At 37.1% G+C, this 16,146-nt stretch overlaps 1 protein-coding gene across 3 annotated transcripts in view; it reads left to right on the top strand.

Moving 5' to 3' along the window:
• The first annotated feature begins 4,356 nt into the window (after window positions 1-4,356).
• Window positions 4,357-16,146, top strand: part of LOC124120944 (polypeptide N-acetylgalactosaminyltransferase 13-like) — a 120,400-nt gene continuing 108,610 nt past the window's right edge. For 2 of the 3 annotated variants that reach the window (XR_007218942.1, XM_048387449.1), the window contains exons 1-3: window positions 5,166-5,947; window positions 8,290-8,748; window positions 12,175-13,112. Coding sequence is in view for 2 of the 3 variants with exons in the window: in XM_048387449.1 (XP_048243406.1) it covers window positions 12,259-13,112 (854 nt within the window). In the remaining variant the exon portion in view is untranslated. Of the gene's footprint in view, window positions 4,453-5,165; window positions 5,948-8,289; window positions 8,749-12,174; window positions 13,113-16,146 lie in introns of those variants that run through there. The other variant, XM_048387451.1, reaches the window with a different exon arrangement.

Genomic DNA, 16,146 nt, shown 5'->3' with positions numbered 1-16,146 from the left:
CAGCAGCGATGGATGGCATGCTGTGTAGGGTGGGACACAGTCAGTACTACACTATCACAGCAGCGATGGATAGCATGCTGCGTAGGGTGGGACACAGTCAGCACTACACGATCACAGCAGCGGTGGATGGCATGCTGTGTAGGGTGGGACACAGTCGCAAGTACTACACTATCACAGCAGCGGTGGATGTCATGCTGTGTAGGGTGGGGCACAGTCACAAGTACTTCACTATCACAGCAGCGGTGGATGGCATGCTGTGTAGGGTGGGACACAGTCACAAGCACTACACAATCACAGCAGCGGTGGATGGCATGCTGTGTAGGGTGGGACACAGTCACAAGTACTACACTATCACAGCAGCGGTGGATGGCATGCTGTGTAGGGTGGGACACAGTCACAAGTACTACACTATCACAGCAGCGGTGGATGGCATGCTGTGTAGGGTGGGACACAGTCAGTACTACACTATCACAGCAGCGGTGGATGGCATGCTGTGTAGGGTGGGACACAGTCACAAGTACTACACTATCACAGCAGCGGTGGATGGCATGCTGTGTAGGGTGGGACACAGTCACAAGTACTACACTATCACAGCAGCGATGGATGGCATGCTGTGTAGGGTGGGACACAGTCAGTACTACACTATCACAGCAGCGGTGGATGGCATGCTGTGTAGGGTGGGACACAGTCACAAGTACTACACTATCACAGCAGCGATGGATGGCATGCTGTGTAGGGTGGGACACAGTCACAAGTACTACACTATCACAGCACCGGTGGATGGCATGCTGTGTAGGGTGGGGCACAGTCACAAGTACCACACTATCACAGCACCGGTGGATGGCATGCTGTGTAGGGTGGGACACAGTCACAAGTACTACACTATCACAGCAGCGGTGGATGGCATGCTGTGTAGGGTGGGGCACAGTCACAAGTACTACACTATACTACTCCACTTTAGATAGGGATGTTTTCATCTTTCAATCATACACACAACTGATTCTCCTATGTCAAGTGTATAGTTAAACAGAATGATATATCTGATTATCCCTGTCTGGAGTTAAGTGGCACATATCAGAAATAAACTACTATATGTGAATGTTATTTAGAACTGTGGTACACATGGAGTGTATTAGGTAGGTTTCCTGCTCTGATGGGGCAGTGGGGTAGGGTAATGGTAAAGTGTTCGCTTGTTATACCGAAGACCCCGGTTCGATTCCCCACATGGGTACAATGTGTAAAGCTTATTTCTGGTGTGCCCACTGTGATATTGTTGGAATATTGCGAAAAGCGGCGAAACATCAAACACTCTCACTCACTCATGCTCTGATAAGATTTCGCACATTGTCTATGTTTTGTGATAAAAAGAGTAAGTCTGTCCCAAATATGATAAAAGGAAGGATCAGTGGACATAGTAATGTATGATGCATATGTTGTAAGCTTTGTAAGTCTTCTGAAGCAATTCATGTGTCATGTGTTGTGTGTCATGTGATATGTCATGTGTCATGTGTTCTGTGTTGTGTCATGTGATGTATGTCATGTGTTGTGTCATGAGATGTGTGCCATGTGTTGTGTCATGTGTTGTCTGTCATGTCATATGTTGTGTGTCATGTGTCATGTGATGTATGTCATGTGTTGTGTCATGTGTCATGAGTTGTGTGCCATGTGTTGTGTCATGTGTCATGTGTTGTCTGTCATGTCATATGTTGTGTGTCATGTCATATGTTGTGTGTCATATGTTGTGTGTCATGTGTCATATGTTGTGTGTCATGTGTCATATGTTGTGTGTCATGTCATATGTTGTGTGTTGTGTGTCATGTCATATGTTGTCTGTCATGTCATATGTTGTGTGTCATGTGTCATGTGTTGTGTGTCATGTCATATGTTGTAGTCATGTGTTGTGTGTTATGTGTTGTGTCATGTGTTGTCTGTCATGTCATTTGTTGTGTGTCATGTGTCATGTGTTGTGTGTCATGTCATATGTTGTGTGTTATGTGTCATGTGTCGTGTCATGTGTTGTGTCATGTCATGTATCACGTGTCATGAGGGATCAGGTAGCCCAGTGGTGAAAGAATTGCCTTGTCATTCACAAAGATATCATTCAAATTATGTTAAATGTATGTTTTGTTGAAACTATTATTCTTGCTACCTCCATTTTATCCATAATGTGTACTTCGTCTCAAGGACTTTAAAACAATTCTACTCAAATGGGATAAGACATGAAGACAAGGTGGTGCTTGTATCATCATCGTTTATCCAGGGTATTATTTCTTCCTTTCATTAGGATAAATACCCTGGGCCCTTTCACCACCATAGCTATGTTTAGGGAGAGATGTCATCCTATCCATCTCTCTTATTGCTTATTACACAGAATTCCTCATGCTCATCAGTGTAATTTGATTGGACAGCTATATTTAACTTTGTGTCATTATGATCAGACTAAAAAAAAGCTATATTATTTATCGTAACAGTATGAAGATATAAGACACTGATGGTATAAAGTTAATTCTGACCTATTCAAGAAATGCATTTTTTAAAGAATCTTGTGATTGTCATATCATCAAGTTCCTTATAGTCTAACAAAAGAGGGGAACATCAAAGTTATGTATTGATAGGAACATCTACACAATATACAGATAGGAACATCAACACAATATACAGATAGGAACATCTAGACAATATACAGATAGGAACATCTAGACAATATACAGATAGGACCATCTGAAACAATATACAGATAGGAACATCTACACAATATACAGATAGGAACATCTAGACAATATACAGATAGGAACATCTACACAATATACAGATAGGACCATCTTAAACAATATACAGATAGGGACATCTGGACAATATACAGATAGGAACATCTAGACAATATACAGATAGGAACATCTACACAATATACAGATAGGACCATCTTAAACAATATACAGATAGGAACATCTACACAATATACAGATAGGACCATCTTAAACAATATACATATAGGAACATCTAGACAATATACAGATAGGAACATCTAGACAATATACAGATAGGACCATCTAGACAATATACAGATAGGGACATCTAGATAATATACAGATAGGAACATCTACACAATATACAGATAGGAATATCTACTATGTAAAGATAGGAAGATCTAGACAATATACAGATAGGAACATCTACACAATATACAGATAGGAACATCTACACAATATACAGATAGGAACATCTACTATGTAAAGATAGGAAGATCTAGACAATATACAGATAGGAACATCTACACAATATTCAGATAGGAACATCTAGACAATATTCAGATAGGAACATCTACTATGTAAAGATAGGAAGATCTGCACAATGTTAAGGTAGAAACATCTACGCTATGCAAAGATAGGAATGTCTATGCTACACTTCAGAGATGTATATTATTAGTAACACAATCAAGTGTAGTTTGATTATTCTTAGACAGAAAACACTTCTATCTCTGTAGGGTGCCTGTGCTATTCGGAACAGATCACTCCAGCCTGATATCCCGGTTCTAGCATCTCCATGTAATAACTTGTCTCCTATATACATACACCAAGTTTCATGCCAGATAATATTCTCTCGGAAAATAAATTGTGTTTTTACAACAAACACACTATTGAGGGACTCTGAGTACTAGAGTGATGGGGGTTCCAGAAACAGCTTTGTTCTTGAAGAGAATAGGGAAAGAAAATATCAAGACTTTATAGTCTGCGGGCCGCAAGTGGATGCGAACAATCGCAGATTAATTTTCCGCAGCAGATGTAAAGTAAAAGGATTTGGGTTAGTCTTTGTGTTTCTATTCACACTATGAGAGAGTCCTTAGGCCCAAGGTGCGAACTAATCACTCGCCTCTTGCCCGATTGACTCAACGTGCATTTAAAATCAGTCAGGTTTTTAATAAAGGCTGCTATTCAGTAACCTGTCCATTGTGTAGGCCAGTATGCCTGAGGCTTAGATTAGCATGGGTGGGTTTAATGCTGAGAAGGGTGCTAAGTTTGTGTAGGAGAGTCGAGCCGATTAGCTGTACCCTGATTGCGAATCATTGGCCCTGCAAACTTATTTCGATTCTGCCACGCTCCAAGGAGCCTTGTGTTACATCGAGAGCCTGACATGTTGGATGTATGTTTGTATTTTACGGACAACGGTTCTGCCTTGAGGCTTTATCAGTCACAGTCTGTGACTTGGATATTTGTCAATGGAATTGTCCTGTAATAATACACAGCGTCTTCATAGAAAAGATACCTTTCTGTTTTCATTTCTATCGTAGGGCTCTTTTCAGTAAAGCATGAATAATTGCTACCATGGAAGACAGGACGTATTTCTGTTTAACACAGAGGCTGTGGAGGAAGGCATTAGCTTTGGGAATCAATAGAATGTAAACTGAAAAACTGCCGTGTTGTTTGCAGGATGAGGAGGAGAAGGTTGACATTTGTGAGTATATAGCTGTAACAGGAATACTAAAAACTCCCATCTCGTGTCAGTATCATCACCTGCTTTCAATAAGGCCTAATAAAGCAGGGTCGAGAGGAAGTAAGATGCAGTCTCTCAACCAGATGCGGACGTTTATAGTTTGATGGCAACCGGGACCCTTCATTAAACTAAACAACTACAGGTGATACATTATTGATTGGATTTAAACCTGGAACATTAAATAGGCCATATGGTATTGCTTGTTGCATAGTATGAATCTGAATGTTAACAAGGACATATGGTAGGTACTTAGGTTGATGGCATTGATTCTGAGTTAGAAATTCTCATGGTAAATAAAAATTTAGATAAAAAAATGACATTCATGCGAATCAAATTTTCTGGTAAATGCTATGACACAAATGTGTATGAAATGTAAAGCATTTAAGGGTTCTGTGTTCTTTCTCATCATTGTGAGTAACTGGAATAAATAAAAATAACTCTAAATCTGTAAACTTCCTCCACAATTCTGACTGACCTTGGATGGGTTTTCAGTAATATATACCTAGCTACCAAATACTGTTCATTTTGAAGTAAAGGTGTATGGCTGCATGGATCATGTGTGTTAACGAAGCCAGCTATTGACAGTTCCCTCAGCTGCGTAACTAATTGTGCTCAGTGCCGATCGCTCAATTAGCTTGTACTGCTACAGCCGATCTACTCAGCAGAGATTGGCAAAAGGAATTACAGCCAGGCGAATCTGCAGCAGTGTACAACAGCACATCAGAGCTGGACTGAATAACACTGGTAGCAGACGGCCACTGTTACATTGGTGGCAACGCTGGGATCGCTACTTTAGTGGCAGCGTTGGAACGGAGAGGTAGAGGCTGTATACCTCGCAGAGAACAACGCTAAGTCTAACAACACCAGCAGAAGATCACACCAATGCAGGAGCAGAAGTGAGAACTTGTCGTCTGCTCAGGAGTGTTTTGTCGTCTGCTTCACAATGCGAGGGCTGTATAACTTATGTTGTGTGTGTGTTTCCCTGGTGTCGTGGGATGATAATGTGATATGTTGGTGCTGACATACAAACTTTAATCAGAAATGTGGATCTAACAGCGATAGTTTTTATGCGGATAAATTTCCTTTTTTTTTCAATGATGTCAATTCGGAGGACAAATTACGAAATATATCATTGAAGTGTTGACATAAAGTGATAACGTGTTGAAGAGTGTAAAATTTGGTATTGATGGATTTATGACGCTAGCCATATTCTGATCACACACATATGATTGACTTCGGATTACTTCCCTATATATCTTGGAGAAGTGATCTGCCGCTAGGCATCTTGTGTCCAAGTGTGATTCGAGCAGAATATTCCTCTCACATTCGTTTATTGATGTGTGGATCTATGAAAAAAATTGCCTGAGAAGCTCTGTGCACAGCAATCAGCCATCAGCCAAACAAGTTTTTTGTCATCTTTATAGGATTGTTACCACAAGACCTTCAACAAACACGGGTGATTATCTACTAATTATTTGTGTAGAGTACAGGTCAAAGAAGCATTATCGATTATGGATTATCAGCTTTTGAAAAATCCAAATATTGATTGTTTCAGAAAAATGATAGATATACTTCATGATAACAAAAGACATTTTCTATTGTGAATACTGAACAGATAACAGCAGTACATAGTCTTTCATTTATGGAATTAAGTCAAATTACAAACTGAAAGTTTTGCGTGATTGACAGCTAATGAATCAATTCCACCCCTTTTTCTGTCATGACGAAATATTTCATGATTATCAAGGCATAATCATTAAGTTTTTGCTACTAGGAGTCTGAATTAGTTGGCAATTCAGAAGGATACATCGTATCTAATTGGAATCTTTTTGGCCAAACTTCAAAGGCCTAAAATTTTGTGATGATCATTTGAAAGAAACTGATGACATGGTGGTCTGTTCGTGTGTGTGCTAACTGCCGTCCAAGTGTCTCCTATAAGCCGCATGTCACTCAAAGCTCGGGCGTCTTCAGAAATCAAATCTTTGGACAGTCGGATGTAACACGCTTTCACAACTCAATCACTGATTCACGTTTCCCTCCAGCCTCGTGGCATCAGTCCTCTCCCATCTCGTCGCCAAAGATTCTTTGGAATAATCAAACCAAAACATTATTTTGAAGTAATTCCAGAAATTTGTTCATTAAAATTTTCACTTTTGTAGAAAAAATACCAAGATCAATGAAGCATTTTTGTTTTGAAGATGATAGATAGTGAGTTGTCAGCTCAATTTTACTGCAGGTTATAAACTTTAAATGTCATGTTGGATTGTGGTCAGATCGATTTGGCCTATAGCTTTATGTACTTTTGACTGTTCTTTTTATATACTAGTCACACATTGGGTTAATATGTTGTGAAAATGATCAAATAACAGATTTGAAGAAATTCTGTTCTGGGTATCTATAAAATAGTGACTCATTATGCTAATCACTATATTTTATTATGAATTGGGCCCATAACTGTCTCACTTAGCATGAATTGTTGTGATTATAATGTACAGGTCAGTCTCATTCAGCTTTTATACTAATTGACCAATACAAACTAGAGTATGTGTCTGTTAACCAACACAGAGAGTAAAATGCTTAAATCAATGTCTGAATATATTATCATGGGCCCCTAAACAAACATTTAATTAATTTAATTTGGTTTTGCGAAATTTTAATTTGGAGAAATTTAATCTATTTTTATACTGATAAAAGAAATTTGCATTTTATCAATGGATATTTAATTGATATTTAAAAGGAATCTGTTTATTTGCAGTTTCAGTACACTTCAGGACTCCATTCTAATCAGAAAAATTTGATAGCAGTGTGTGTTTGAAGTCTAAACTCAGGGATATCTTGCTGAATATTTTGAATCTCATTTACAAGATAAATCAGTGAATGTAATTATTTGGCTCCATCTGCATTATTGTCAGAGAACTGGACCATTCTCCATTTCTGGACGTGAAAACCTGTCATTGAAATTTGAAATCTCCTTGGAGAAAAATCGACCATGTTCTATCAGCAACAACTATCAGTCAGTAAATGTGTGCTTGAATTCCTTCCTTGAAAATCTTCATTGAAATTTGGAATCTCGTTGAAGAAAATCAGTGAAATTTTCTCATCAAACCTTATTTGCGAAGTCATCCTACAAAATCTCCCTGAAAGACATTCACTATCAATCTCCTAAGGAGAGAGAAGCATCAATACTTGTGTGTCTCCCTTTAGATGCACAACGTAGTTGTGAATTCTGCTTGTCAAATGCTGTAATTGAAGCAGACATGAGTGACTTGGGTTCAACTGTCGTCTGCTACCACCCCCTGTCGTCTGCTAGTTGTTGCTTCAGACACAGAATTGGAAGAAATTGCTTCTTGTTCTCGTGAAATCACCGTTAGTATTTGTAATTTGTCAGTTGCAATGTGTTTTTAACTGAAAACATAAAAATGCTCTTTAAAAAAATATTGTTCTATTCTATATAATTTCCTTGCGTTAAGGTTCAAATCCATGAAACATTTCTTAACTTTTGGTTTAAAATATTTGAGTAAACTATTTTATTTTCATAACATATATATGTTTATTGATTTAATGAGAGTTTTTGTTTATTATTTGAAAAGATTACTCGACTGGGTCAATGATTTGTCATGAGTCCCTAAAACTCTCATCAAAACATCATCAGGAAAACTAACATCTGCCTCAAATAATATAAAAATCTGACAAAAATAATAAATTATAGTCCTCTCTCTTTTGACCCTTAGTAGTCATCCATTCATGTACATCCTAACTCAGAACTTGTTTTACGCAAATCTTTTTTTTCCTTGAAAGGTTTTGCAGAGCTGTGTTTTGGATCAAGCCCTGAGGTTGGACTGAATCCGTGTGAGTTACTCTATCAGGAGAAGATGCACTATAATCTTCCTTGAACCAGGAAACCAGATTTGCCTGCTAAGATCACCGGGATTCATATCAGCCTATCATCAGAGAGATTCAACATCAACTATTACAGAGAACATTTGTCGCCCCCATAGAGATGGATATCAGCATGTAGGGAGGCAAGTTGTGAATTACTGTGCCCCCCTCCATCTGTCTACAACCCCATCCACTATGTTGCCTGGCTTGATTGGCAGCTGGTGACAAAGTGGCACACTACCAAACCTCAAAGTGGCGCAGTATCAGATCTCAAAGTGGCCCAGTACCACATCTCAAAGTGGCCCAGTACCACATCTCAAAGTGGTGCAGTACCAGATCTCAAAGTGGTGCAGTACCAGAACTCAAAGTGCATCAAAGGTAAGTGACAATTTATTGTATTTTAAAAAAGGGTCAATAATGAGTTGATATTAACAACATCCTCTCATGCCAGAGGTACAAATATAACTTATTTCTGATAGGTGCACTACAGCAATATCCTAAGAGAGTTTCAATTTTAAAATAAATTATACAGGAGACATTTAAGGAGGCTTGGAGTTATGATAACATCAGTAACTGATGACATGTAACATATTTTTCAAATCAACATAATATTTCAGGATAACGTACCTTTGGATGGATTTAGCCAAAATGAAATCCATTTCAGAAATTTCATTCAATCTCCCTGTTATGTTGTTATCTAGTTGGATGTGACAGCAAGGTTAAAAAGTGTTCATTTACAAGTTGTTATCCAGGGGTTCACCAGTGTAGATGTTAGAGAACATTCCACAGAGAGCTGGCACTGGACTGAGTGATGGTTCTTTTATCACACACAAGAACATTTAGCATTAAATAACATGTTCAATGCAGACAATCTCAAATTAGTTTTTGGAATGCCATATCAAGACCTTGTTATGGGTGTCTGCAGGACTATATATGGCAGACAGTTTCTATATCTGGCAGCTAGACTTTACACATATCAATTTCAAAAGTAGTATGTATGATAGGTTGGATTGATCTTCATGATAATCACATATTTTATAAGAAATTGCAAACAAATATTTCACATAATCCTGCCTTTTAAGGTAGAGATATTTTATTTCTTGCTTTAAAGATTTTGTGTGAAACATCGTGGTAGATATGAGATTTGACATCATGTCATATGTTAACTGTGTATGTCTCAAAGGCAAGGCTTCTATTCATTTTTTGGTTTACATAATTATTTATGTGAAAAATCATTGGTCATGAAAAGAAATTAAAAAAGGCAAATCTTCGAGATGTTCTTTAAAATATGTTGTCATGTGGGGAATGTTTATGAATCTGGTCTTGGACTTTCAGTTTAATGTACTGACAATTTTGTTCTGACGATGTCAGTTTAAAGTCTGAGTAATAATATACATAATTTTTTTAAATAATTTAGATTTTTGGTATTCGTTGTTTATATTGACATATGTCTCAGATGTATAAGGCTCATATGTCTACACTGTGATTGTTGATCTATATCGATTAAATGACAATTAAAGTGTGGTCAATATTGTTTTCTTCACAGTGATGGCTTATCAAAGTATTGCATTCAAGCCCATGTTTGTCACAGTGATTTACAACCTCAGTTTATCATTTGACAAGGAAAGAAACACAAAAAGACGGGAGAACGAAACTGGGCAATCTCATTTAGTTGTATTGGCTGACAAAAAGCTGCGATAATTTGCTCATGTCAATATGGAGGCTAATCTCAGGTGTTAAAAGCTTGACGAGGTTACTACCTAGCGTGAAGTCGTTAAGATTAAAGTGATAGTTCTCGCCAAAGGTGACATTATTGATGTGAAATACACTCCGCTGTTGATCTCTGATATGACGCATGATTGGTGTAAATTGAACAGGTGATTTTGGTATTGATCTGAATTTCATCCGCGGCAAGTTAGAACCTTGCTATTGGGAGCTAAGATAGTATTGATTAAAATGGCAAAACTTTGATGATTGTGTTATGTTAGTTTGAGTAATTGGATGTGTGTTGCAATTATGTGACATTCAGTGGACGTCCGTCAGAGTAAGGGGGAGTTTGATATTTCCCATGTGTCCAGCCAGAGAGGTAATGTGAAAGTGTTTGAATTAATGCCATCAGGAAAGTTTATCATGACATCAGCCACTGGAGGAATCTGTCTAGGATTTACATCATCTTCTTAGTTGTTTTAACATCATCATCATCATCATCATCATCATCATCATCATCTTTTTGTTATAATCGCTGTCAGTATTTTCATCATGATGTGTTTGGTACAGACTCAGTTACATACAACTTGATACAAGTCCCCATGATATTACTATGGATTCAAACAACATTCTACCATGAATTAACTCGATTCTGATTGGTCAATCAGAGGTATAAAATTACAAAAACTACCTCTGACTGAAACAGCTGAGATTGATCATTAAAGTATTTCTTTCTCTGTCATGGTGGAAATGCTTTTTTGAATAATTATATGTACAATTAAAGGTCATGAAATGCAGATTTGCAGTTACAACAGTGTTCAAAGTATGTGTGGAGATACATTCTGGACAGAAAGCACAATAGACATTGACTAGGAGAGTGTGTTACAAGCTTTACGGACCACTGAGGGCTTGAAATTTGGTGCTCTGCTATAGTGGACTGTGACATCCTATATGCTGCATCACAATGAGTGGTGAGATGTTATACCAGTGACAGCAGTGATGAACTAAACCTTGCAAGGCTTGCTCCATTGTTTTTAAGTGTGCCCACTTCATGTTGTCTATGAATGTGCTGTGCTACACACCTACAGTGACTGTTCTTTATGCACAAATAGTATAATGATTGAGCATAGACCCCACCACCATACTTTGTGTAAAGGCTAGTATCGATGTTTTCTTCATTCAGATCCACAACCCACTCAAAACATAGAACTCAATCAATGCTGCTTCACTCAACATCTTGACGATCACCACAGACTTCCTGTTGAAGTTTGTCATGGTAGAATAGAGATAAACATACTGTGTCTTCCATGTACAGCTAGGTCACCTATAGATTTAACTGCACTAGCAGCAATACAAATTGGCACTAGTCCTATGGTTCTTGCCAAACTGCTTAATAGTTAAGGTAGCATAAGAACTAGTAGAAATTTGCCCTTTTTAAGGGTTTCGTTATATGTTATCATTATAAGGACTAGTGGACTAAAACCGTTAGTTTCTATTGCTGACAAGATGTAACATATGAAACCTCACGCTGCGTGTTTGGTTTCCACATTCAGTTTAGGGCAGTTTCATTAAGTGGGAAGCTAATTATCATCATCCTCATTTTGTTGTTATCAATGTCGATATGATTGTCATCACCTTCTTACTGTAAAGGTTACTATTATTAATTATGATCATAATCCTGATCATGAATGTAATCATCATCATTATCATATTGCTGTAATCAATGTAATCATCATCTCATCATCAAGTTATAAGAAATGTTAATAAATATCATCACATCACCATCTTTTACCATAAGTGCCAGCAGTATCATCAGGATATCGTTGATATCATCAATTAACGTCAATATCATAATTATACAGTACATGCAATGAGGCATGGAACATAACCATGGAATATGTCTGAGATATTTACATATTGTTCTGTCATAAGTATCACAGTCCAAACTATGTGGAATCGAATCAAGGTAGTTTCTATGTTTAATCAGGAGAGCTAGATTAACAAAAAAATGCTTACTAATGAAAACTTAGATTAAATTAGTAATAAATATTCCATGAAGTTTTTCATATGTTTAACCTTTTAATAATTCATTTTCAGCACACCAATGACTTCTTTTGCAAGACACGTTGTTGACTTGTTTACATAGAGGAATGGTCTCCGGTTCCATTAAGCAAGATTCAAATGAAAATCATCAAATATTACCGAAAAGCTGGGCGCTGGATTCGGCTCGGAAAGCGATGCACATCCCTTGGCATAATTTTGTCTCTCTGGATTACAACCATTTTTATGTTCGATACGATCTCCGACACATCCAAGATGGAAGATGGTGAAAATGGAGAATTCTATTCCTCGAAAAATTCTATAAGGAGTTCTCAAATTGAAAAATTTCTCCCCAAATCAAATTCCTCTTTTATTGGATCCACCAATTCTCCTGATCGGAAAATTGCCTCGGAAAAAGCTATGGAAATCCAGCAGTTGTATCGAGGTGCCCTTCGAAAAATTGAATCAATTGGCTTCGATCGGGATAAAATTCGAGGTTACCATGAAAACAGCAACAAAGACCGATTGGTAAATAGCAAAGGTGTGACTGGGGCAAAAACCAGGATATTAATAGCAAAGGGAGTTGTAAATAAAATGGAGTTTGTGTTATCTAAATCTTCAGGGAATCATGAATCGCCCAGTAAAACCCAGAAAAGTAATAAATGTATCCACACAGCAGATTCCGAAAGATGTGAAGAAAGTCCAGGATATCAAACTTTACCTAAAAAATCACCACACCAGTCACCAACACATACACGCAGCGGTCGAGTTACTGTGAAAAAAAAATCTCCAATTTCTTCCCAAACTCAAGGGAAATCACTTGTAGAAACAGTGGAATCTCACACGGAAGTAAATATAGAATTTTATGAGAAAACACAGGATAAAGAACGGATAAAGAAACTGGAAAATGAAGGCTTCCTTGGCTTTTCTTATAATGTCTCCGCCAGTGATGGAATAGATATGAATCGAACCCTCCCCGAAACAAGCCCTAAAAGGTAAGTGTTGTTCTATTTTTCTCATGAAGAGGCTCATAAAAAAGTCCTTTTAGATAAATTTTCACATTAAATATGATTATTATCAGGATATACTGCCACCAGCTTCCACTGTAATCAATATAATTGTTTTAGTTTATTTTTCAGTTTGCCATTAGTCATAAATATCTCTTTTGACAACATAATAGCTTTTAGGGGTGTAAACAGAATGTATGCAATGTCAATTCACTATAAAGAAGTCTTTTTTAATAAAATATATCCAGAAGTTAGCCCCCAATTTACAAAGAGACATGAAGATTGTTTAGAACTTGTCCAATACTTATCATGTTTTATGTATTAAAAGATATACCACATTGGGGAGTATGCTTTATCAGTAAATATAAGTTTGAGTAAAATGAAATTCTGCACATTATGATGTAATCTGTAAATTTTGTACACGTTTTATTGATAGGAATATTCTAGAACCAGACTTAAGGTAGGATATCATCCAAACATATTGGAATGTACATAACACTATTTACAAAGTATACATATGGAGATATGAGACCAAAATATTTAATTGTTCTTATCATGATTGACACTTTACAAAGAGTTGAATATCTATGGCAGTGCCATCTGTTATGGAACATTTGCCTTGGTATTTAGTTTAACTAATAGATCCAATGAAAATATTCTTCAAGATAATAAATGTTTTACATAGAAAAATAAATATGCCTGGCAACTAACACAGCCTAAAATATTGTGTAATGTTTTGGGCATATTAATTTGTGTTTACATATTTATAAATGTTTTGTTATAGAGTGCAAAAGGATTTTATGAATTCATATCATATGATGCTAAATGTTCGTCCCTAGATCTCTGTGTTCTTCCAGACAACTTACATATGAAGGGTAGGATGACAGTAAGCCATATTTCCAATAATGGTAGATAGATCAAGTGTAACGACTTTACAATATTTGCACTTGCGCATCTGTAGGACAGAAATGACATCACATTGCTGAGAGCAACATGGTATAATATGGTATAACTGATGACATGACCTGACAGTGTGAACCATACAGCTTACCCTACTTTGACTTACAGATTATCTGTCCCTAATGAATCCGTGCTGGAAGTTCCCTGCCCAACACTCAATGGGGCTTACACCATTAATCCACTTGGGACGGTAACCCATAATTCCTCATAGCTCAATTTGAAAAACTCTAAATGACAAGGAAACACTTGATCAATACAATGAAGGTGATCTTACATCCTCATTATCAATTACAAAATATGTTTAAAATGAATATAATTTGTAGCTTGACTGACTGTACCATGGAATCAGAGCAATGTGATTGGTTAGTTTTGGAAATGATTCAGTTATTATTTGAAATCATGACCTAGGTGCGTTAAATTGTAATTCAAGAATGTAAATTGTAAATGTGCATTTTATTTCCATACATCCATATTCAGCAACACCCCAAGCTAAGCCATGAGTATGACATCCAATGCAACGACTGTTTAAGATAATATTTGATCTCATATCCATGCACATGATGTATATAAAACAAGACGATTGTCCTGGGCCCTGTTCTACAGAGCAGTCTTATAACTAAGGCTATCATAACTCCGAAAATATCTTAACAAAGATTTATTGAAGTAATTAAGCACGAAGATGACTTTGAGGAAGTGGAGACAAGATATTGAGGCGATCTCTGGTGGAAGCTGGAGTGCCAAGGTGAAATCAATTGTTGACCTTTATAGTTTCTTCAGTCTGTAAGTGATATAAGTTTGTCAATGAAATGTTTTTGTTAGGTCTCATTTTCAGTAAGTATTCAGAGGTTGTATACAGTTATTGTTAATAATAACACATGAACATAGCATTAGTCATGCATCGTAGTTATCAAACTTTGCATGTTCTTTTTCCTTTATTTCAATATATATTCCATCTGATGATGAAGGATGGGTGTTTGACGTCTCTATACATGAAGCAGAGACGATCTGTAGATAAAATGTCTAACATTTTGGATATCTCCAACATTTGTTTGTCAAAGGAGCGATCCCTTCCTCCTTCACTAGTGATAAGGGTTGAAGATCAGAACCATTTCAAGAATCCAAAAGATCTCATTAAGATCTACATCATGTATAAAGAAAACTCTTTTCATGATGTCACCAGCCTTCCAGTGTGCAAGTTAAGGAATTCGCTCTCTATTGCTCTCATAACCTATTTCTCTTGTGTGGAATAATTCCTGCCTATTTGTATGTAAAAGACCCATTTGTCTGGCAGGCGAAATGCTTATCTCTGTATATTGGAAGCAAGTATTGATAAGAAACGTGTATCATTCACATAGCTGTACAAAAATATTCCCATTTCATTGTCTTATGAATCTAAACAAGGGCAAATCGATTGCTGTGTGCAAGTGGTATTTCTCAAGATGGAGTTTAGCGACACTGCTTGGTGGTAATAATGTCAGAAAGCCACAGGGGACCTCATGGGAGGGAGTGTTTGCTTGGAAATAATAGACAACTTATGTAAGATTTCTTCTGAGTCTAGATGCAGGACCCAATCTTGTGGCCTTTCTGTTAAAGAGTGTGAAGACTTACAAACGATCTCATGGGACCCGTCGACTTAAACCCGCCTCAGTAGACCTCAAAAAGCCGAGGCGAGATGAACTTTCCAGTTTTCTACCCAATAACTATTAACGATTACCACAAATGGAAGAGGTTGGGAAAAATTGCCTGAAAAAATAATTCAGTCCCTTTTTTTCAATTATACGTCATGAGAAATGCATTTGCGTTAAAAGCTTAGAGTCGATATTGGAAAATTAGAGTACACTGTTAAAAATATGTGTCATATCTTATCCACTGTGAGAGAAGGGAAGAGATGGTTTGGTAGTGGTGTGAAATCCTGGCATGTCCTTTCACTCCAGCTAGCCTGTCATTTGCTACAATTTTCAAATTAACTGAAAAAGGAAATGCTGTTTTAAAGTTGCACTTAAGCGAATTACGTTTTATTAAATTTTTGGTGAGGTTTAGAATATTGAATGACTTATGAAGG

Source organism: Haliotis rufescens, unplaced genomic scaffold (genome assembly GCF_023055435.1).
Source record: "Haliotis rufescens isolate VD_foot unplaced genomic scaffold, xgHalRufe1.0.p SCAF_10, whole genome shotgun sequence".
NCBI lineage: Eukaryota > Metazoa > Mollusca > Gastropoda > Lepetellida > Haliotidae > Haliotis > Haliotis rufescens.
The sequence above is the reverse complement of the archived record's forward strand: the minus strand, read 5'-3'. Positions and strand labels throughout refer to the sequence as shown.